Consider the following 23,269-nt stretch of genomic DNA (forward strand, 5'->3'; position numbering starts at 1 on the left):
CTGATACCCGACAAGGCATTCCTCTGCCACATTTTTGGCTGGAACCATGTGTACCCCTTGGTTGATGGTTTAGTCCCTGGGAGTCCTGGGGCGTCTGGGTGGCCGACATTGTTGTTTTTTCCCATGGGGTTGTAGACCCCTTTAGCTCCTCCGGACCACCCACCAACTCCTCCATTGGGGAATTCCACGCCCAGACCAATGGTTGGCTGCTAGCATCTGCCTCTGTATGTGTAAGGCACAGAGGCACTACCCAAATTAATAAAATCATTAATAAAAAGGGAGACAACATCAGAAACTGTGGAAATTCAAAAAATCATCAGATCCTACTACAAGAGCTTATACTCAACAAAGTTTGAAAATCTGGATGAAATGGACAACTTTCTAGATACATACCAGGTGACAAGGTTAAAACAGGACCAGATAAACCATCTAAATAGTCCCATAAATCCTGAGGAAATAGAAGCAGTCATAATAGTCTCCCATCAAAAAAGAGCTCAGGACCAGATGGGTTTAGGACCAGGTGGGATTTCTATCAGATCTGCAAAGAAGAGTTAATACTGATACTCTTCAAACTTTCCACAAAATAGAAACTCAGGGCACACTACCCAATTCATTCTATGAAACCACAATAACACTTATACCTAAACCAAACAGAGCAGTCAGTGCTCTTAACTGCTGAGCCATCTTTCCAGCCCTGGCTTTGAACTTTTAACGGCACCATCTTAGCCTTCAGATGCTGGGATTATGGGTGTGTGCCAACCCACACCCATCTCACGCTCATTTTATTATTATTTTCTTTTTTCTAGATAGAGTTTCTCTGTGTACTTGCCCTATAGACCAGGCTGGCCTTGAACTCAGGGATCTGCCTGTCTTCCCCTCTTAAGTGCTGGGATTAAAGGCTTGAGCCATTCACTATCATTTTGTTTTTTAAGTTCCACTTTTGTCCCTTCTGTACTTTGATTTCCATCACCGCGTTGCTGAAATTAGTGAATTAAATTACCAAATATTTATGAGCACAAGATGCCTAATAAAGAGTCAGATCTGTTTTCTGGCCATTTTAATACTTTGTCCTCGACATGTTCAATGGCTAATGGTCACTAAGGGCTGGCCTTTTGTCAAATGCAGTGGCTTCTTTCTGTTTTACTTCATCTGACATGTGGAAACTCTCTCCCGCCATTTCTGTATGTATGCCAGCCTGTCTGCACATTTGATCTTCTGTTTTGACTTTGTAGTCTCCTCCTCATCGTGTGGGTGAGTCCCCAGGCACCCGTCCGCGGCTCTCTGCCTTCTCTTTTAACTTTGGTCTGTGAACTTCCTACAGTGTTATTCTACATTGGATGGATATGTGTGGGCATTTTTTTCTGGGAAGAGAATTTATAGCTTTTTTTTTTAAACCCAGGTTTTTTTTTTTTTTTTTTTTAAACCTGGCTATTCTCTCATAGCCAGGTATGCCCCGCCCCAGAGATCTGGCCCACTATAAGAGGGGCTACTTGCCCCTCCTCTCCCTCTTTTTGTTCTCTGCTCTCCCACATTCTCTCACCTCTCTACCCCTGGGGCTCTTCCCCCCTCCACGTGGTCATGGCCGGCCTCCACTCCACTCTCTCTATTCTCTCTCTCTCCCTCTCTCTCTCCCTCTCTCTCTCCCTCTCTCTCTGCCTCTCTCTACCACTAACTCCCAACCCCTACTCTGAATAAACTCTATTCTAAGCTATGCCTGTGTGTGTGTGGTCCCTCAGGGGCAGAGGTGCCCAGGCAAGGGCCTGCCTGGACACCTTCCCCCATGCCACCTAGCCACACTCACCTAACTCCCTATACTCTCCCCTTTTAAGCCCTTTCCCCAGCTTCACATGGTCTATGACCCTTCCAAAACAAAACAAAACAAAACAAAACCCAACCAAAACAAAACCCAAAAAGCAATAAACAAAATCAAGTGAGCCTTTCAAAAAACAAAAAAAAACAAACTAAAACCACCACCACCTCCAACTTAAACTCCCCCAAAGCAAAACCAAAACCAAAACACTCAAAGCCTAGAGTGCTGGTGCCTGCCTTTAATCCCATCATTAGATGAGAAGACAGGAAGATTCTTGAGTTCGAGGCCAGTCTGGTCTACTGAGAGGACAGCCAGGGCTACACAGAGAAAAACTGTCTCAAAAAACCCAAACAAACAAAAAAACTATAATGATGGTGATGATGATAATAATACCACAATAAACAAAACCAAACAAAAAGCCCTGCTTCCTACTTGCTCCATATCACACTCAGATGCATCAACGCAATGCGAGTCTCCTGTGTTTGTAGGACAGCGACCGCAGCCTGGTGATGCTCCTGCTTGAGGCTCCTGAGTGCCAAGAGGGCAGGCCTATGGGTCTGCACCTGACTGCAAACCTTAGCGATTACCCTGAAGCCAACAGCACACAGGAGAGCTCACCCCTGCTACTTACTCCCCCCCCCCCCCCCAGCCAGTGTTCTGAGAACTGAAAGAGAAATGAAAGGCAAACAATCCCAGCACCCCACTGAAGCCCAGAGACCCTGAGTTCCGCAGGGGCAGGGTGGGAGGTGTGTGAGATCAGGCCGATGTCTTCTGAGCTCGCACACAATTTCCACAAAGCAAGTAAGAAGAGAAGGTGTAAGACAATGTCTTAGTCAGGGTTTCTATTCCTGCACAAACATCATGACCAAGAAGCAAGTTGGGAAGGAAAGGGTTTATTCAGCTTACACTTCCACATTGCTGTTCATCACCAAAGGAAGTCAGGACTGGAACTCAAGCATGTCAGGAAGCAGGAGCTGATGCAGAGGCCATGGAGGGATGTTCCTTACTGGCTTGCTTCCCCTGGCTTTCCCAGCTTGCTTTCTTATAGAACCCAAGACTAACAGCCCAGGGATGGCACCACCCACAATGGGCCTTCCTCCCTTGATCGCTAATTGAGAAAATGCCCCACAGCTGGATCTCATGGAAGCATTTCCTCAACTGAAGCTCCTTTCTCTGTGATAACTCCAACTTGTTTCAAGTCGACATACAAAACCAGCCAGTACAATCGACCCCTTGTCAACTTGACACACAAACACATCATTATTAAGCCTCAACCCTTACTTTCTTATTCATCCCCAAGATCTAAATAACTTTAAAAGTCCCAAAGGGCTGGGCAATGGTGGTGCACACCTTTAATCCCAGCACTTGGGAGGCAGAGGCAGGCGGATTCTGACTTTGAGGCCAGCCTGCTCTACAGAGTGAGTTCCAGGACAGCCAGAGTTGGCTATACAGAGAAAGAAAGCCTGTCTCGAAAAACCAATAAATAAATACATAAATAACCCACAGTCTTTACATATTAAAAGTTCAATCCCTTTAAATTATCCAATATCTTTTAAAATTCAAAATCTTTTAAAAATGTAAAGTCTCTTAACTGTGGGCTCCACTAAAATACCTTCTTACTTCAAGAGGGGAAAATATCAGGGCACAGTCACAGTCAAAAGCAAAATCAAATTCTAACCGTTCAATGTATGGAATCCACACACAATCTTTTAGGCTCCTCCAAGGGCTTGGGTCACTTCTCCAGCTCTGCCCTCTGTAGCACACAGCTTGTCTTCTAGGCTCCAGCTGCCTGTACTCCACTGCTGCTGCTGTTCTTGGTGGTCATCTCATGGCACTGGCATCTCCAAAACACTGCTGAATTAATTCTACTGTAATTAGGCTTCACCAATAGCTTCTCATAGGTTCTATTCATGATGCCAAGCTTCAACTCCTATGCATGACCCCTTCAGTCCTGGGCCATCAACTGCAATGAGGTTGCACCTTCACCAATGGCCTTCTGAGGCCTCTCACTGTGCCAAGAGCCCTCAGCTGCTCTTCATGACCCCTTCATGCCTTCAAAACCAGTACCACCTGGGTGACTTTTACACATTATTAAGTCTATCAACAACACAAGGAATAACCTTGGCTATCTCTGGAACACAGCCTTTGTGCTCTCAAAAACACTTCCCAGAAGATTTCACCTCAGTGATGCTGGTCTCTTCTTAATCACTGCTAATTTCTTAGCTCCAACTAACCAGCATCAATAGTCCCAGTAACACAAAATTTCACTTTAGTAGTTCTGGTATCTTGTTAATCACAGCTGATTCTTCATCCCCAGCTAACCAAAACCACAGAATCTTCATAATCAAAATAGCAACGGCCCTGATAAGAGTCCTTAATCTTCCCTCTGAAATTTCACAAGCCAGGCCTCCATCTTCTGCACTGTTCTCAACATTATCTTCCAAGCTCCTACACAACATCCCACAGCATTCTTAACACTGAATGGATCTTCTAGTCTAAAGTTCCAAAGTCCTTCCACAGCCCTCCCCCAAACATGGTCAGGTTGTCACAGTAATACCCCACTATGCTGGTACCAATTTGTCTTAGTCAGGGTTTCTTTCTTTTTTTTTTTAAAGATTTATTTATTTATTATATGTAAGTGCACTGTAGCTGTCTTCAGATATTCCATCAGATCCTATTACAGATGGTTGTGAGCCACCATGTGATTGCTGGGATTTGAACTCAGGACCTCTGGAAAGAGCAGTCAGTGCTCTTAACTGTTGAGCCATCTCTCCTGCCCTTAGCCAGGGTTTCTATTCCTGCACAAAACATCATGACCAAGAAGCAAGTTGGGGAGGAAAGGGTTTATTGAGCTTACACGTCCACACTGTTGTCCATCAGCAGAGGAAGTCAGGACTGGAACTCAAGCAGGTCAGGAAGCAGGAGCTGATGCAGAGGCCATGGAGGGATATTCCTTACTGGCTTGCTTCCCCTGGCTTGCTCAGCCTCTCTTATAGAACCCAAGACTACCAGCCTAGACCAGGAATGGCACCACCCACAAGGGGCCTTCTCCCCTTGATCATTAATTGAGAAAATTCCTTATAGCTGGAACTCATGGAGGCATTTCCTCATCTGAAGCTCCTTTCTCTGTGATAACTCCAGCCTGGGTCAAGTTGACACACAAAACCAGCCAGTAAGGACAGAATATATATAGAGAGAGCGGAGACCATAAGGCAATCTAACGTTCCTTCCTGTCCAGCTCACATCCTTCTCTGTAGCTTGTAGTAAAGATGCTATCCCAGTGGGTATTATGAAATCTGTTCAGTGTCCTAGAAATAGCACCTTGGAAACAATATGGCGTGGTCCGGAGGCCAGAGATGATGTCTCTGGGCTAGCGATGTCAGAGAAGCACAGTGTGAAGATTCATGAAGGAAGCACAATCGTCAGGCAACACCCTGAAGGGTCCGAAGTAATAGAAGAGGTTCACTCACTGATCCAGTCAGCACGTAGCTAACTAGTCGTACTCTGCCAGCCAGTGAAAAGTTCTGAAAATTCAGTAATAAAACAGACATTGTCCCCGAACTTATGACACAGAGTTTCTGACCATAACAAATGCCCACTGTCACTTGTCCTTAGAGGACACAGCATTGCATTCTCTGGTAGATGTGTGAATACTGAGACCAGAAAGTAACTGGCATGTTATAACTGGGAACGCTTTAAACTTTTTGAACATAGAATATTACATATTGAACATGCACATTATATACAAATGTTGTTTGTATGTAATTGGTAATACTTGCAATTTTGGAAAAGGCATAGTCTATAATTTCATCACACACGTTTGTTTTTATATTCCTTTAGACTTTCTTGAGTGCATGGTGCCTGAAAAATGCACACAATGAATGAACCAGTCCTCCACGGACTTTTTTCTATTCCTGATTGTCTTCATTTCAAACCTGCTGTGAGCATCTGTCCACTTCAGGAAAAGCAAACTCCTCTGACATGGCATGTACAGGTTCTTCAGGATCTCACTGTACTGATGCCTTGCCATATATTTATTTAACCCACCCACTTTCAATTTAGTATTTTAAAGTTTTAGAAATAAAGATCTTAGTTTAAGAATAATGTCTCTTAAAACTAATGATGTTTCTTCTAATTAAGAGCTTTTCAGAGGCTGGAGTTTTAACTCAGCCTAGCATAACAAAGCACTAGGTTTGATCCTGGCACCTTTTAAAAAAAGAGAAAAAAAAAACTAAAATAATTATGCAGTGAAAAGGATCTGGGCAATGTCATTCCAGCTTTGTAAGTTAATGAAATACAAGTATGGTGTGACACAGCTTGACATGACATCCATGTGTATGTTTTTGAACAATACTACATATATATATATATATATATACACATACATATATTCATCGCCAGTCCACACTTCATAGTCCTGTTGCTAATAGCAAAACTAATAATAGGTGATTTTAGTTCCCTGACTCCTGCTGTGGCCCAAGTTTTAAAATCTGAATGGTCCAAGCCACTAACATTTCTACCTCTATTGGCGTGTTATGTTTCTTAAGATTTTATCAGAGGATACAGGAATGGTAAGAGGCATCACAGTGGAGCGTCTGTGTTCCAAAAACATTTATCCCCTCCTTGCTATTTTATAATAGCGACCCGTTATTTCCTTGATCGATCAGGATTACTGCCTCTAGCCAGTAAAGTCCTTTCTTATTTACATTTGATACCTTGGCAGGAGGACGCTTGAAGTAGCCAGGTGGCAGGATTTTCCGTTCCAATTTTAGTTATTTATGCTGCCAAAGCCAGAGCCCTACTAAGCAGATAATTAAAGTTAGAAACCAGAATGAGTTCAAGATTTTTGGCCTGGGTGCTTTTTTTTTTTTTTTTTTTTTTTACCCACACTCGGATGACTGAGAAGAGACAAAGCTGAGAGAACTACAAATGGTTCAGAGTAATATTTTGTTCTGTCATAGTTGTGGTAGACATGGACTGTTTTTTTTTAATTTTATTTTTATAGAGGACATACTACTTTGGCAATTATAGCGTCGCTATACAGCATGAAGAAAAAGCTCAGCGAATTAGAGCTTTTGAAAGCTCTGAGGAGAGACCTCCAATATTAAAAAGGAGCACATATCTAAACTTTCATTCATCTTCCAGCCCTGTGAATTTAAGAGTTTCCAGCAGCCAATCAGCCCCCAAGTACGTGGCGTCAGCAAGTGGGCGGGGCAGTGGGATGCTAATCTCTCCGCTTCTGTGGCTTGGCCACGTAGGACGCCTTGCAGGTCCTGGAAGGTATATAATAATCGATTATATCTCAGCAAGAAAAAGGCTTCTAATCCACACTCAAACTTAAGAAAGCTCGTTATTATTATTAAGTTTTAAATATCTATCACTTACCAGGTTAATGTAGTTTCTTTCTTTCTACAGTGGATGTCTTATCTACTTCTGACTTCTACGGACCTATGGTCCTCGGCTCACGCATGCGCAGTAGCTAGGGCAGGCGGGCGTGCTTCCGGGCACCGCGGGAGGCTGGAGGCCAGAGGGCTGGCCCTACCGCCGGGGACATGGAGACTCTGTACCGAGTCCCGTTCTTAGTGCTGGAATGCCCCAACCTGAAGCTGAAGAAACCGCCCTGGGTGCACATGCCGTCGGCTATGACGGTGTACGCCCTGGTGGTGGTATCTTACTTTCTCATTACCGGAGGTAACTCGGCCGTGGTGGGTCGGGTGGGCGCGCAGGCTGCTCGCTCCGGAGGCGCGTGGCCGCCGAGCCCGGCCCGCGTAATCTGCTGGCAGAGCGGAGCTCGGCTTCACGCCTTTCCTTGGAAATGGTCTCCTCTTTGCCTGCCCTCTCCTTCGAGAACTGAGTTGAATATAATTGTCAAGCCCAGCTAGTTCCTATTCCTTGCTATACATTGTTTGACCGGAGTCTTGAGAACATCATTTTCCAATCACTGTTTCCTTGGTTGGTCGAGAGGTCGTGGGACTTTTAAACTAATCTTGTGATCCCTGGAATCTTGGAAGAAATCTGACAACCATTGAGTTTGTTAGACCCCAGGGGCTTGGGTTGCATTATGTCAAATCACAGGAATGAGAAAGGAACTTACCGAAACCACTTTTGTTTTTGTTTTTGAGAAATAGGTGAGATTGGAATTGAGGCTTGCAAAATGTATTTTAGAGGGCAGAAAATGGGAGTCAGGAAACAGAAAGCAGCGCTTTTCGGATATCTGTCACCGAATCCCTTAAGTGGAAAATGCAAAGGGGTGTGGCCTTGCCTATTGGTGAGTTGGCAGTCTGTCTGCAGTCTTAAGAGAGCAGCACCCTTTGACGCGCCAGTTCCAGGATTTATTCAGGACTGAGCTTCTGGAATTTAGGAAGTAGTGTAATGAATTCAGAAAATTACAAAGATCTTAAGTTAGCAAGAGTAGTTCAACTTTTTAAGTGTGTGTGTGTGTGTAGACATATTGCTATTGCTTAAATGATTTCTGATACTACTTGGCAATTTTGAAGAGGTAGAACAGTATTTGACTGTAGAGTTGACATTCTACGGAGCTTACATTAACGGAAATCCCAAAGGCCGCTTTAAACAATTTTTTAATTATTGTTGTTTAAGAAAAAAAGACATTTCCTGGTGTGGTGTTGGCATTAACTTTTGTTCAGCACTTAAGCAGTGAATATGGACCTTAATGCATTTGGCTTTAAGAACTTAATGCTCATTCTTGCCAGTCTGTTTCTTGACTTGCTTCCTTTGGAGACGGTTTTTGTGAGATGTCTCAGCTTTGCACTGGCCACCATTTTGGTGTTTTAAAAATGGGGTTGGGGGAATTCTCTGCTCCAACCACTGGGTCAAAATGGAAGGGCACATTTTGTTCATTGCTGTTTGGCTTCTGGAATGGACAGTCTTCTAACACCTGAGGATACCTGTATACCCAAGCAGTGTCACTGAGACTTTCTGTTAACTCGGTGTTGGGGTAACAGCCAAGAAAATATAACTACTCTGCCCTCCATAGAATGTAGTGGGAGGGGCTGGAGAGATGGCTCAGCGGTTAAGAGCACTGACTGCTCTTCCAAAGGTCCTGAGTTCAAATCCCAGCAACCACATGGTGGCTCACAACCATCCTTAATGAAATCTGATGCCCTCTTCTGGTATGCCTGAAGACAACTATAGTGTACTTACAGTGTACTTACATATAATAAATAAATAAATCTTAAAAAAAAAAAAAAGAATGTAGTGGGAGCATGCTGAATACCACATAATTGCTTTTTGCTACATAGAAGAGTCGGAAACATTGATTTAACTCCAGTGTGTTTCCTGAAGAAATGACGTGTTAGTCCGAGTTTGAATGGTTAGAAGGGTCATACTAGAAAAGAAAAAGAAGTATGGACAAACGTGGGACCAGGAGACTAGTGAGGTGTTTGTTTACTTAGATCAGGGCTTCTGGCATTTTTCCTCCCATGTGACCCAACTTTTCCTGACAGATTTTTGCACAACCTTGGGTAAATAGGCATATAAAATAGATATAATGTCTAACTTTTACTGCTAGTAACTAGTAAACTTACTTTATAACCACAATTTGGTAGATACACAATTGTGCTAGGTTTTATTTTATTTTATTTATTATATCTACATGTACGTATGCATGTATGCCTGCCACTTAGAAGGGGGCACTAAATCTGGTCATAGATGGTTGTGAGCCACCATGTGGTTTCTGGGAATTGAACTTAGGACCTCTGGAAAAACAGTTAATACTCTTAACCTCTGAACCATCTCTCCAGCCTCTGTTGTGCTGTTTTTTTAAAGCTGAAAGCAAATTCACATACTAATGAGACAGATGTGCCTGTGTATTTTCCATAAAGAATGGAATCTTATCTGAATATTTGATACTGCAGGATGTAGAGTGTTCTTCAGAGTCTAATAGTTTGGGTTTATAATTACAAACACTGAGAACATTGCTTTCCCATATATATGTATTGTGAAATAAGAAATATGTTTAGGACCATCTCAGAAATTGTTGGAGATTTTGCCTTAATTTGTTGCTAAAATTCACTTAACAGTTTTTAAAGAAAAACAGCAATTTAAAAAACTAATATACAATACAGTCCAACAATACTAATTTGATCCTTACCATCATGCTTTTAGGAGAGCAGATTGTGTGTGTAGTAATGTATAGAGAAAACAAACAATAATTCATAGTATACAGTCGTCTGGAGACTGAGCTCAGAAATTTCAGACATTGCATAGTGTGGAGTGTGCTCAGTGTGAAGGCGTGTGCTGCGTTCAGGCTGTAGTCAGGTTTCCAGCTGCACACATGAAACTTAGTTAATTTTCCAGCTTACAAGTTTATGAGCCTTTTACTAGTGGCATTTTAAAAATCCCCACAGCTAGTTGTGTCAGACCCCTGTAACAGTCTGCAATTTAAGAAGCTATGATTTAGGTTATAATGCTAAAATTGGGTTGCAGTGGTTCTAATTAGTCTTTTGTCTGTTTAGTTTGTTTTGTTTGCTTTTGAAAAATGAGGTTGTAAACTAGAGCAGGTGTTTCTGGAAAAACAGTGGCTAGAAAGAAGCCTTTGACCTTGGCAAACTGTAGGTCACAGGCAGGCTTAGCACTGTTGAGGGTGGCAGAAGCCAGGATGTATGTAGGGCCAGTTTGTTTAATTCTTTCCAAGACTGTGTTTAAGAAAAATAGAAAAAGTGTTAGGAGGGTGGAAAGGAAAGGAAAGGAAAGGAAAAAGGAAAGGAAAAAGGAAAGGAAAAAGGAAAGGAAAAAGGAAAGGAAAGGAGGAAGGAAGGATGGATATAGGGAAAGAGACCTTGAAAAGACAGGACTGACAAGAGTTACCCAAAGAATGAAGTTCCTGAGAAGGAAATTGGGGTTAGAGTGAGAGGAAGGACTCCTTGTGTAGCTGAGAGGAGCGAGTGAATGCAGGCTCCAGGCCTTGTACATTTGTCAGGGAGAAGGTAAGGGGTTCCTGTGTGTCTTTGGTCAGGCTAGAGTGAAGGGGACATGCCTGCTATTGAATAAGAAAAGTTGGAGTTGAGGCTGTTTAATAGTGGGAGCCCAATGATGGTTGCCTTTAATCCCAGCACTCTGGAGGCAGAGTTCAAAGCCAGCCTGGTCTTGAACTAGCCAGAGATCTCGAACAGCCAGGGATACACAGCGAAACCCTGTCTTGGAAAAGAGAAAAAGTGGGCTGGTAAGAGATTGTGTCCGCACAGTGGAGGTTGAAAATGTTGCTGGACTTCAATGATTATCGGCTGAGTAAGCAGACCACTCCAGTCCTCAGAAGGCTGAGGCAGGAAGACAAGGTTGAGGCATCCTGGATTTAAAGTGAGTTCTCTGCCAGGCTACAGAATGAGAACCCCTCTCAACCAACCAAAAAGAAAGAGCAAGAACATTTCCTTAGGCCTTTCTCAGTTTGCAGAAATGAATTCAAGGATGCGTGGCTTTATTCTGTGTGCTAGGTAGAACTTAGGTATGGGATCTCCCCTGCGGCGGAGCCACTCTGGAGCAGCGCTTCTCTACCTTCTTAGTCTGCGGCCCTTTAATACACGGAGTGCTCCTCATGCAGTGCTCACCCCCAACCATGAAATGATTCCATTGATAATTCATAGCTGTCGTTTTGCTGCTGTTATAAATTGTAATGCATGTATCTGATCTGCAGGATATCTGTGACCCTTGTGGGAGTTTGTGACCCACAGGTTGAGAACTGCTGTCCTACAGTGTTAGCCTGTGTTACTACGGTTCTTTTGTAAGCCTGGCACCTCTTTGAGAGATAATGTTGTTTAGATGTCATTCTAAACATTGCTCTGAAGAGACATCATGACCAAGGCAACTCTTCTAAAAGAAAACATTTGGGGTTGGCTTGTAGTTTCAAAGGTTCAGTTCATTGTCATCATGGAAGAGGTGTGGCAGCCGGCAGGCAGACATGGTGCTGGAGGAGCTGAGAGCGCTACATCTTCATCAGCCAGCAGCAGATGATTGTGTGTGTTTTACACTGGGCATAGTTTGAACATTTAAGACCTCAAAGCCCACCTCCACAGTGACACTTTGACAAGGCCACACCTCCTCCAATAAGCACACCTCCTAATAACACCACTGCCTATGGCCAAACATTTTAACATACGAATCCATGGGGATCATAACTATTGAAACCACCACACCAAAAATCAGATTAGCTGGATCTTCTTTGATTATAATAATACAATCAAAGAAACCTTCTTTATGTATAGATAAGTCCCATTTAAATGTAATTAGAGGCAATTAAAACTGGAGACCTACTTTTCAGACTGAGAAATCTAGTATGTACTGTTGTCTTTCCTTTAGGAATAATCTATGATGTTATCGTTGAACCTCCAAGTGTTGGCTCAATGACCGATGAACATGGGCATCAGAGACCAGTGGCTTTCTTGGCTTACAGGTAAAAGGTACCATTTCGTACACCTTGGTGATGGTAGTCTGAGCCACATAGTGATGCTAAGGCAACACAAGTGAGGTATGGTAAAAATGCTGTGGGGCTTGTTTGCATTTAGAAGCATTTGTTTTCAAATGTGGCCTTCTTATAAAACAAGGCAAGAACATAACAGAAGTAGAACTGTATTATTAATTTATTAGGCAGGTATACCTTAGTGATTAATATATCACCAACCGAAGTGTTGATTTAAAATGAAATTGACAGACTGTTCTGGGGTCAGCAAACTACAGTCATTCTTGGTAACATTTTATGAGAATTAGCAAATCTATTTAGATCACCATATAAATACCAGACACTAGTTAATTATAGCTGTTCTTAAGCTGAGTTGAGTAAGTGAGCAACTCTGGGGTCTCGTGTGTAGGCAAGGAATGACCCTTTATGATGACCCTTTATGATGACCCTTTATGTGGGCACTTCACAAAACAAGGTCATGACCCCCGAATACTGTTACTGTTAAGTAAGCAATTTTGAGATCTTATGAATTCCATGTCATCAAGGAAACCATTTCTAGTATGGGTTGACTAACCTGAGCTGTGCTGAGCCCATTGCTTTCTAGAGATATATTCATATTTATATCATTATACACATAGACTGCTCCTGGAGCAATTGACTGTGGTTCCCTGGGGCAGGAGTTAAAATGACAAATAAGATCTTAGGGAAACTTTTCAATGTATCTTTTTTATTTCTTTAACATTTTAAAAATTACATTTGTGTTTGTGTGTGTGTGTGTGTGTCTGTCTGTCTGTCTGTCTGTGTATATCATACCATAGTGGAGGTCAGCGACAACCTGCAAGTTTGTTCTTGCCTTCTACCATGTAGAGTGTGAAGATTGAACTCAGGTCTTCAGGCGTGGCACCAAGTGCCCCTCCCTGCTGAGCTATCTTGAGGGCTCCATAGTATTTTTTCCTGCACTGTTGAATTTGGACTATAGTATCATATTTTGTTTTATTTATTAAAATTTTATTTTTTTTAAAAGATTTATGTATTTATTATATGTAAGTACACCGTAGCTGTCTTCAGACACTCCAGAAGAGGGCAGCAGATCCCATTACAGATGCTTGTGAGCCACCATGTGGTTGCTAGAATTTGAACTCAGGACCTTTGGAAGAGCAGTTGGTGCTCTTAACCTCTGAGCCGTCTCTCCAGCCCCTGTTTTATTTTTTTAATATTATATTTTCAATGAAATCAATTAGTTAATGAAAATATCATATACTTTTTTATTAATAGCAGTTGATAACTATCTCTTTGACAAAACTTTGCTTGCTCTAAGAATTCAGCATATTACGTTCCTGAAAAATCAGATGCGGGTTGTTGATGGCTCGGCAGGGAAAGGCGCTTGATGCTAATTCTGAAAGCCTGAGTTCAGATCCCAGAACCTCCACATGCATGCAATGCATGCCTGCCCCTCCTAAAAAACATACAAATATGCATGAAGCTATAAAAACTACTAAAATCTTTAAAAGAGGAAAATCAGATACAAGTATACACAGCTTGTATCTGATTACAAACCTTTACATGTACATAGATACATGTACATACATACACGTACGTACATACATACATGTACATACCTACATGTACATACATACACGTACACACATACATGTACATACATGCACATATATACATGTACATACATGCATGTAAAGGTTTGCAGATTGCTGGAGATGTTGGGGTCATGGGGCTTTAGTTAAAAATATCTTAAAAATTACTTTGAAATGAAAAATTTATTAATTATTATGACTTCAAGAAACACAGCTAGTTCAAATTTCTTTGCAGCTGATAGGATATTTACTTATGAAAAGGTAGGATCTCACTGCATAGCTCTGGCTATCTTGAAACTTACTCTGTAGGCCTGAGTGCCAGGATTAAATTCATACGCCATCATGCTTGGCAAGATGTCTAACTTTATTTTTTAAAGATTTGTTTATTTCATGTATGTGAGTACACTACCGCTGTCTTCAGACACACCAGAAGAGGGCACTGGATCCCAGTACACAGGGTTGTGAGCCACTGTGTGGTTGCTGGGAATTGAACTCAGGACCTCTGAAGAGCACTTGGTGCTTTTAACCACATCTCTCTAACCCCAGGATATTCAACTTTTAAGATAACTAAAATGTGTATTGATTTTTCTAGACAGCTTTTTTAGTTGATGTTTTAAAATTCTTTTTTACAGTGAGCTACACAATGACTAGGCTTTATTGTTTTATTTTTTGTGGTGCTTGGGCTAAACCTTAAGTCTGCTTGTGCTGGGTAAGTTCTCCCAATGAACTATATCCTCAGCCAAGACAGGCTTTTACCTGTTTTGTTCATTGTCACATACCTGGGGCCTATGCTTGCTGTATTATATACTTATCAGTAAATATCTGTTGAATGAATGAAAAGATGACTATCTAAAAGCATAATCAATAGTTAAAAAGTTGTAAGGGCAAGAATAAAATGATGGCATAGTGTTTTAACATAAAGCAGAAACAAGGATTTCAACCTAAAGGAAAAAAAAAACATTAATTTTCTAGTACCGTTCATTTGCTTTGCTGTGCTTTTGTTTTTCAGAGTAAACGGACAGTACATTATGGAAGGACTTGCATCTAGCTTTCTGTTCACAATGGGAGGGTTAGGTTTCATAATCCTGGACCGATCCAATGCACCAAATATACCAAAACTCAATAGGTTTCTTCTTCTTTTCATTGGCTTCGTCTGTGTTCTACTGAGTTTCTTCATGGCTAGAGTATTCATGAGAATGAAATTGCCGTAAGTAAAATACTTTGTATAATAAGCAATTTAACTTTTGTTATGAATTGGTATAACAATTACTTGGACAACATAAATGCATAGATTTAATTTAACACTCATTTAAATGTGAAAAATATCCAAGAACTAAAGAAATTTGTGACTTGCTGCAGGTTATAACTGCAGTTTCAGCAAAGCTGGGACCAGTAGGCCTCCCTGACTTTCTCCCCTGTGTGGTCAGGAGCTTAGTTCTGCTGTCTCCGCCTCACTGACTGGAGGGAGCACAGTACTCTGTACTGGGCTTTCTGGTTACTCTATCAGAGCCCTGTAATAATATGAGAGTAAAGTGGAGTTTTTGAGCAGGGGCTGCTGGTGCTACTTCATTATTAGTATAAGTTACTCCTAACGAAAAGCTAAGTATTTTGTCAGCCAGTGTGATGCCACAGTGGAGAATGCTCTACTGCGTGAAACCTTGTTTCACGTGCAGAGTTGTTGGGTACGTGGACAAGACGCATAAAGCTCAGATGATCCCTTCGGCTTGGTTTGGACTGGAGCTCTGTAGTGCTGGGAAACTCAGCCATTGTGCACGCTGGGCATTGTCCAGAGCTACTGCGGCTTTGATAAAGCATCTTGACCAAAAGCAACCTGAGGGTGAAAGGGTGTACTTAATCATGTATCACAGTCCACGGAGGGAAACCAAGGGAGACATTCAAACCGGGCAGGGACCTGGAGGCAGGAGCTGGTGCGGAGGCCATGGAGGGTGCTGCTTACTGTGAAGACCCTCATGGCTTGCTCCGCTTGCCTTTCTACAGAACCCAGGACCACCAGCCCAGGGATGGCCTCACCCACAGTGGGCTGGACCCTTCCACATCAATCACTAATTAAGAAAATTCCCTACAGTCTTGCCTCCAGCCCGACCTTATGGAAGCATTTTTTTCAATTGAGGTCTCCTCCTTTCAGACGACTTATTCTAGTTTGTGTCAGGTTGACATAAAATGAGTCAGGACAGGCAGGTATTCTGCCACTGTGCTATACGCCCACTTCCTATAAATGAATGTTTACATGGAGGGCCCTTCCCTAAGGTATCTTCATATATATGCAGATAGTGGCAGATAAAGAAATCGCAGTTAGGGACCTGGCTCCATAAGTAAAGTGTTGCTCCCAGCGTGAGCGCCTGAGTTCATATTCCCATGGCCATGCGAAGCTGGGATGGAGACACACGTCCAGCCCTGCTGCCGGGAGGCAGGGACAGGCCGATCCGTGGGGCTCCCTGGTGCGCGTGTGCACCCGCATGCACGCATGCACGCACTCACACACACACACACATGTACATACACAGCTGCTGTACACATACCAAACAAAGGAAGGAAGAAATAACAAATGTCTGGTCCAGGCACTTTGCATATGGATTTCAGCCTGCAAAAAGAAAACCCAAAAAGCCTTAGACACAAAAGAGGTACTGTCCCGTAAGATAGGAGAAAGGATTGCGTTTTGTTTTTGGGACAGAGTTTCTCTGTGTACCCCCTGTCTGTCCTGGAACTCTTGTGTTCTCCAGAAGTGTGTGCTAAAGAAACAAGTAGTTCTGACTTAATTTAAAGGTGATAGAATTATTTTTTTAAATATATTCTTATTTTATCTCTGTCAAGCCAAACACAAAGATTGATTTGGAAATCTAATTTATTTTTTATTTTTATTTTTTTTAGATTTTTGGTTTTCTTTTCCCCCAAGATAGGGTTTCTCTGTGTAGCCATGGCTGTCCTGGAACTCACTCTGTAGACCAGGCTAGCCTTGAACTCAGAAATCTGCCTGCCTCTGCCTCCCAGAGTGCTGGGATTACAGGCGTGTGCCACGACCGCCCGGCTTCTCTAATTTATTTTTAAAGAACTCTATTAAGCATCTATATTAGTTCTTGTTCTGCTGTTGTGATAAAACACCAGCTGAGGGCGGGCTCCAGAGAGAAAACCGTCCATGATGGTGGAGCATGGTGGCAGGAACAGGAAGCTGAGGACTCAGCCAGACCTCAGACTCCAAACACAAACCAGAACTAGCAGCTGGGAAAGCTCTAAACTCCCAACGCCTCACTCGGTGTCATATGTCTTCCAACAAGGCCACATGTCCTAGTGAGTGTCCGAAGTGTAGAAATGCTGAGGCTGTGGGTCCATTGTCCTCCGCTCCGTGCATCAGGCACACTGATCTTAGTATTTTCACTGCCTGGAATACCGACGCCTGCTAGTGAATGCTAGTGAGTCTAGAGTCACATCCCACTGAGTCCTGGCAGGATGGCCGGCCTCACAAGGCTCTTTGTCAGCGGAGTGTTTGCGTGTAGACGTCTGTGACTTCTGTCAGAGGAAACATGTCAACCACCCTTGTTTGGAAACTTGGACACTCCAGCTTTTTCTTTTCTTTGCTCCTGTTAGAAATAACTCACCCTAGCCTGGTAGAGTGCTAGTGTGGGAGAGGCTGGTGGTTCCCAGAGCAGTGAGCCGGTTTTCTTTCTAAGCTGTGTTGTATTTTACATGCCTGAGAGGTAGAGGTGGAAGGAGCAGGAAGGCACGGCCAGCTTCAACTGTGGCAAGTTTGAGACCACCTGGGACCCTGCTTCAGAAAACAAACAAAACCCTCAGAATCTCTCCTAAAGTGCTTACATTTTATTATCATCTTAAACATTTACGCTGACCTCCTGCTTCAGTCTTCTGAGGGGCCCAGAGTTCTGGCACCTGCTACAGCAGGGCGGTGTGAACAGGAAGTGTGATTCTGCCTCGGTGCCGTAGGGTGTATTTATACATACACTACTTCCTAGGTTTTCCTATGCTCCAGTGTCACTGACACTTGTTTGTCAGTACAAGCCTGGCTTAGGCTTTGATCTCTCTCCTGGGGCTTGGCTGGTTATTCTGTATTTTGAGAAAACAGATAACCTCTTTTAATAAGTTTTACTGTAATCGAGACAGTAATTGTACATATTTACAGGATACAGTGACACACACCTACAGACCACATGCTGAGCAGTACTAGGTGTTATCCAGGTGCAGTGTCTGCCTCCCCCTCCCCCATCATTGAGATTGCCGTTCAGTTCAGTCTGGACTAAAGAGAGCTTGAGGAGTCTGTAGGCAGCCTTGGTGTACTTGCGTCCATTTCGTGTGTTTCCACGAGAGGAGCTGTATTCCAAACATTGTGTCTGTAGAGTCTGCATGGGGGTCATTGCAGCAAGTAGACTCCTGGGTCCAGTGCGCAGGATTTGCAAATGAGAGACACGAGTGACACAAGATCTTTGCATAGCTGCTGGTGACAATGTGCAGTAGAAGGAGTGGCTGGAGAATTAGCCTCTGGGTGCTCTCAGATTGTGGGTTGGGTCTGTGAGCTTGTTTCAGATCCCAGGCTCCTCAGTGACCTTAGCAGTGTACTCCAGAGACTGGCAGGTTAAAGGAGAGAGTGTTCTGTGTCCCCAAGGATAATGGGTTTTGTTGTTGGGAACAATCTTAAAAGTTCTGCTTCAAGTTGGAGTTTGATCACTGTCAAGAAGACATAAATAAACCACTTCTGCTTCTAAAAGTGAGGTGGGGTTGTTTCTAGGACCCTGGAGAAGATGATTCGGTAGGCATGGGGAGACTGCTTAGTGCCGCTTCTGCTCTTTCCTGTCTAGTGTTTTGGACAAGTGAACTGTCCAAAAGACAGAAGCACGTGTGAAATAAATAGTTCCTCACTTTACACTTAAAGAAAGCATGTGTGTGTGTGTGTGTGTGTGTGTGAGTGAATGTATACCATGGTGAGAGGAAACTCAGAGGAGCAAGCTATCTCCAAGTGAGTTTCGAGAATGGAGCCCAGTTCATCACGCAACAGAGCAGCCTTTACCTGCTGAGCCACCCTGCCAGCCCTGTTCTCATTCTATAGCTCAGAATCCAAGACTGTACCACGTTCAGTTCCTTAAAGGGGCTTCGGCGCCTGCTACACCTTCAGCGAGAGCAGCTTGAACGTGGGTGTCATCCGTGGGCACAGCTGAAGTCCGCATGCTTTCTGGACATTTCCGATGGAGGCAGATATCTCTGCAGTTTGAGGACTCAGGATCAGCTCCAGGCAGGATATTCCTGGCTTTCCCAGTGCCGCCCCTAGTATGACGAGGAGCTTTGGAATCCAAGATAATTTCCATAAAAGGTTTTTGTTATAATTTTGAGAGCCCACAGATTGATTCTGTTAAGTTTAGCTTTATGGTCTTCATTTCTCTACCTCTCCGCATCTAATTGTCCGTTGGTTTGCATATCGCCTTGTGATGTTTGCAGACAGAAGAGCACAGGAAGCCCAGTTAGGCAGTATCCCAGGTCTCCTCACAGACCATGAGGGGCAAGGAGAGTCTGTGGTAATGATGAGGAGAGCGGTGCCTGGGCTTGCCGTCAGACTCATGAATGGTTGCTTCCTGGTCACCTTTTGTGTTTATGAATTCTGTTTCTCCAGGGGCTACCTGATGGGCTAGTGTCTTTTGAGAAGAAATCAGTGGATCCCGGATTTGCTCCTGTTAATGAAGTTTTAAAGGCTGAACAGTGGAACTCCCTTGTGCAGTGTGGAAAAGAATGCCGAGCAGTGTAAACGTTGCCTTGAGTGACACCCTAGCAAGCCCAGTAAAGGCGGGACTGGACGTCACGGTGTCAGAGACAAGTTCATGGCAGTATTTTTCCTGATGACTTATTCCAGTGTACCAGCTATGTTAAACGGCATTTTTTTTCTTAGTTTTTTTATTTCTTAAAGAAAATATACTCCTCCTAAAACTCTGGTATTGAATAAAGTGATTATTTTTTACAAACCCGTCATCAATTTTTGGACATGATATTTCTGATTTTCAGAAATGAATGCAAATCGAGAAGTCTATCGTGAAAGCTGAGATTTTTGGACGACTGGCCAGTTCCTGCAGTGGTGCTTCGCCTTTGAATGGTGTGTGGTACTCTGCCGTTTCAGATGCATTTGGGAGACTTGCTTCCTGGACAACATGATGTACGAAAGGAGCAGAAATAAATGATTTTTCTAATTAACATTTTAGAGTGTGTACTTTCTGTTGTTTTGTTTCTGAGACAGAATCTCACAGGCCCTGTGTGGCCTAGAATTTGCTTTATAGACCAGGCTGGCTTTTAACTCAAGAGCTCCACCTGCGTCTGCTTTCTGAGTGCTGGGATCACATGTGCTCCCAGAACCAGCCTAACTGAATTAACTTTTTGATCTGTAAGTAAGTTCCTTCTTGTGTTGTTCCTCGGGTACAACCAAGATCTTCACTGTATTGTTAGGTGTCAGGTCCACAAGTACCCTCTTCTCCCTATCAAACGGGTACACGCAGCCTGGACTGTAGGAGAGTTTCTGGCAGTTCTCTAAAGCCAGCATTCAGGAGGTTGTGAACCCTGTTCCTGTCTGCCAGGAGCCACTTCCCTTACCTCTTCCTACATACACCTCTGCCTCTGTCAACATACCTGCTGCTGTGTGGCCCAGCACAGGCCCCACTCCAGGCTGCCTCAGGCCCTCTTCACAAGTGCTTGTTCTACATTCCCCTGATCTGGTGTCCTGCTCCCCACTCCTCTCTCTCTCCTATTCTCTTGTCTCTGCTATTTTACCCACTGTATGGCTTCCCTAACCCTGGCCGTGTCCAATCTGTTTCTCTTTCTGCTCTGGATTCCTCCAGAAGCCTCTGGGCGTTTCTCTTATTCAGTCAAAACTAACCATGCCAGCCATTTCTTTACTGTGCCCCCTCGTATAGAGCATTAGGGCACTTCCTGAGGAAGGGGTTCCACAGTTCCATGATGCAAGCAGTGTGCTCCCATGGGACTGGCAGGTGGCACTTCCTTTCTCATTGGCTCTCCGGTTGTATAGTCTTTCCGGCCAGGTCATGTTCTTCTGTCTTTAGTTCTCTGGCAGGTCATGGCCTTCACTTCTTTCATAGCTCAGTTCATTCTAATCACAGAATTTAAGTTTAATTTGTCCCTCTGTTGAGTCTCCTGTGCCTTCCAGTTCCAAGGGCAATCATTAGCAGCTCATTAATAAAGATTCACTTATTTATTCAGAGGGCTTTGAAGACAGGATAAAGAAGATGAGCAAGGGCTCTGTCCTGCAGAGCCGGCATTCAGTCCTCAGTAGATCAAACTGTTTATAAGCTGTGAGTACCTCAAATGCAGTAGCCAAGGACCAGTGTGGACCAGATGTGCAGAGAAGGGGCGGCTGTGCTGTAAGCTCTGAAAGGGGAAGAGAACCTAAAGATATCTATCAGAATTCAAGTCCTGATTCAGTACAAATGCAGTTTCTGTTTGACTTTTGAAACATCTTTTAAAGCCTTAGGTGGACAAAAACAGCTGCAATACAGCAAGGTCCCCTTTTCTCTATTGATCAGTTGGTAACAGTTCCTTCTATGTACCACCAGGTGGTGCTATGCTAACGGTTTATTTCTGTTACAACTTGGAAAATTTATTTCAAAAGCATTTTTGAGTAATCACTCTTTACCCAGTACAGCGAAATGTTAATTTAATTAATATTTAAATCTATATTTTGAAGCATATAATTATATAAAATATTTTGTTGATAAAATATACCATGTTTACGTCAAGAAAAAATATGACCAATGCTAGGCATGAAGTATTTTAGGGGGGCTTAAGTCAGCATCACAGTGCATAGGAAAACTGCTAAGAATTATTTACTAGGTAGGTGAATGTAGAATGAGTTTGCCTACCAGAGTGGACACAAGCTCATCTGTGACTGGGATCTCCAGGGAGAGGATTCGGACAAGTTTAAAGTGGTTTTGTGGAGTGTAAGTCATCTGTGAGGAGAAGGGAGGGAGTGGATTTAGGCCAGATAAGCTGCAGGCGATGTCAAGACATCACTGGTCAGGTCATAGCTCCAAAGCAAAGCTTGCTGGTGGGGGCAGTATGGCAGGTCGAAGTGGCTCGACACTGGGCTGCTGTTGTCACGTGGGTTGGAGACCACCTCAAGATTGGCACAATTTGACTGGGAAGTTAGGGTAAACCTGATAAAAGACCTGAGGCTGCCATCTCGCTGCACCCTACATGAGTCCTTCCTCCGAGGGAGCGCTGAACGACACGTGTAGGTTTGTGAGTGATGTGTCTGATTTCTCTTCTATTGGTTGGTCCTTAAAAGAAAAATAACTTATTCTGGTTCACAGTTCAGTGGTGGGCTACGGTGGGGAAATCATGCCAATGGAAACTCGAAGCCGTGGCTCACATCACAGTAACAAAACAGAACGAGTATCTGCTGCTGCGGCCGCTCAGCCCGCTTTCCCCTTACACAGTCCAGGACCCAACCCACAGCACTGTGCAACCCAGGGGCAGCTCCTCCCCCCACCCCAGCCACCTGATCAAGATAATCTCGCCTGGACACCCCGGTGATGCGAGCTCTCACCAAATGGACAGCTGAGATGAACTGTTTCAGATTCACAAAGCAGATAGCTTATTTGTAGGATTATAAACGAGAACCGGGTGTGGCACGTGCTCGTTATTTCAGAAGTCAGGACATGGAGGCAGACGGACCGAAGCAAGTTCAAGGCCAGGCTGGGCTACATAGCAAGACCTTGTCTCAAAACAAGAGAAACCTCTCCCCATAAGATAATGAAAAAATGAGAAAACCGAAAACAATGAGAAACAAAAAACGGTTGTGTTGTGATCGCCCATTGATGTTTACTCGAGTTATAAAATGTCAAGTAGCGCGGTTGCTGTGACTGAGCGAAGTTGGAAGAATGCTGTTTGATTCAGAATGGAGCGGCTGAACCTGCACGGCGGTTGTTTCTGTTGCATGCTGGATGCTGTAACCTTCCTAGTGCAGAAAGTCAGTCTGCACATAGGAATAAGAACTCTACATTTTCAGAGTTAAAGAAGCAAGTGCCAGACAACGAGTTATACAAGGCGAGCTCCTGCCTGGGGAGCACTTCAGCCCAGAGGACGCACAGGCTGAGATCTTAGAACAGCACAGAGCCTGCTCCATAGTGCTCCATGTTTTGTGGGTGCTGGGAATTGAACCTGGACCCTTTGAAAGAGCAGTCAGTGCTCTTAACTGCCGAGTCATCTCTCCAGCCCCAAAGGTTAGAGTATTAAAACACTTGCCAAATACTACCTTTTTTAAAAAAAAATGTATTTAGACTCTTCATTATAATATTATGAGGTTTTTGTGGACCTGTATTTTAGCTCTTCCGGTGACCAGATATGCAACCTTCAGCAAAATCCTGAGGTTCTCTGAGCCTCAGTTTCTCTTAGGAAACAGAAGGCAGCAATGCCTACTTCTTAGGTGCTCTA

The 23,269-nt window shown here is 43.5% G+C and overlaps 1 protein-coding gene across 1 annotated transcript; it reads left to right on the plus strand.

Annotated features, from left to right (window-relative positions):
- The first annotated feature begins 7,290 nt into the window (after positions 1–7,290).
- Ostc (oligosaccharyltransferase complex non-catalytic subunit) lies at positions 7,291–20,020 on the plus strand. Its single transcript, XM_052179246.1, has 4 exons — positions 7,291–7,501; positions 12,125–12,218; positions 14,826–15,023; positions 19,449–20,020. Exons 1-4 carry the CDS (start codon positions 7,363–7,365, stop codon positions 19,465–19,467), a joined length of 450 nt encoding a protein of 149 aa, XP_052035206.1. The 5' UTR covers positions 7,291–7,362; the 3' UTR covers positions 19,468–20,020.
- Positions 20,021–23,269: the final 3,249 nt, after the last annotated feature.

Source organism: Apodemus sylvaticus, chromosome 4, assembly GCF_947179515.1.
Source record: "Apodemus sylvaticus chromosome 4, mApoSyl1.1, whole genome shotgun sequence".
Lineage (NCBI taxonomy): Eukaryota > Metazoa > Chordata > Mammalia > Rodentia > Muridae > Apodemus > Apodemus sylvaticus.

Bases quoted from the DNA above. Each gene is read 5' to 3' on its own strand.
- Ostc (XM_052179246.1), top strand. From the start codon at position 7,363: ATGGAGACTCTGTACCGAGTCCCGTTCTTAGTGCTGGAATGCCCCAAC. The intron at 7,502-12,124 runs GTAACTCGGCCG...TCTTTCCTTTAG, and splicing joins TTACTTTCTCATTACCGGAG to GAATAATCTATGATGTTATC. The intron at 12,219-14,825 runs GTAAAAGGTACC...TTTGTTTTTCAG, and splicing joins GTGGCTTTCTTGGCTTACAG to AGTAAACGGACAGTACATTA.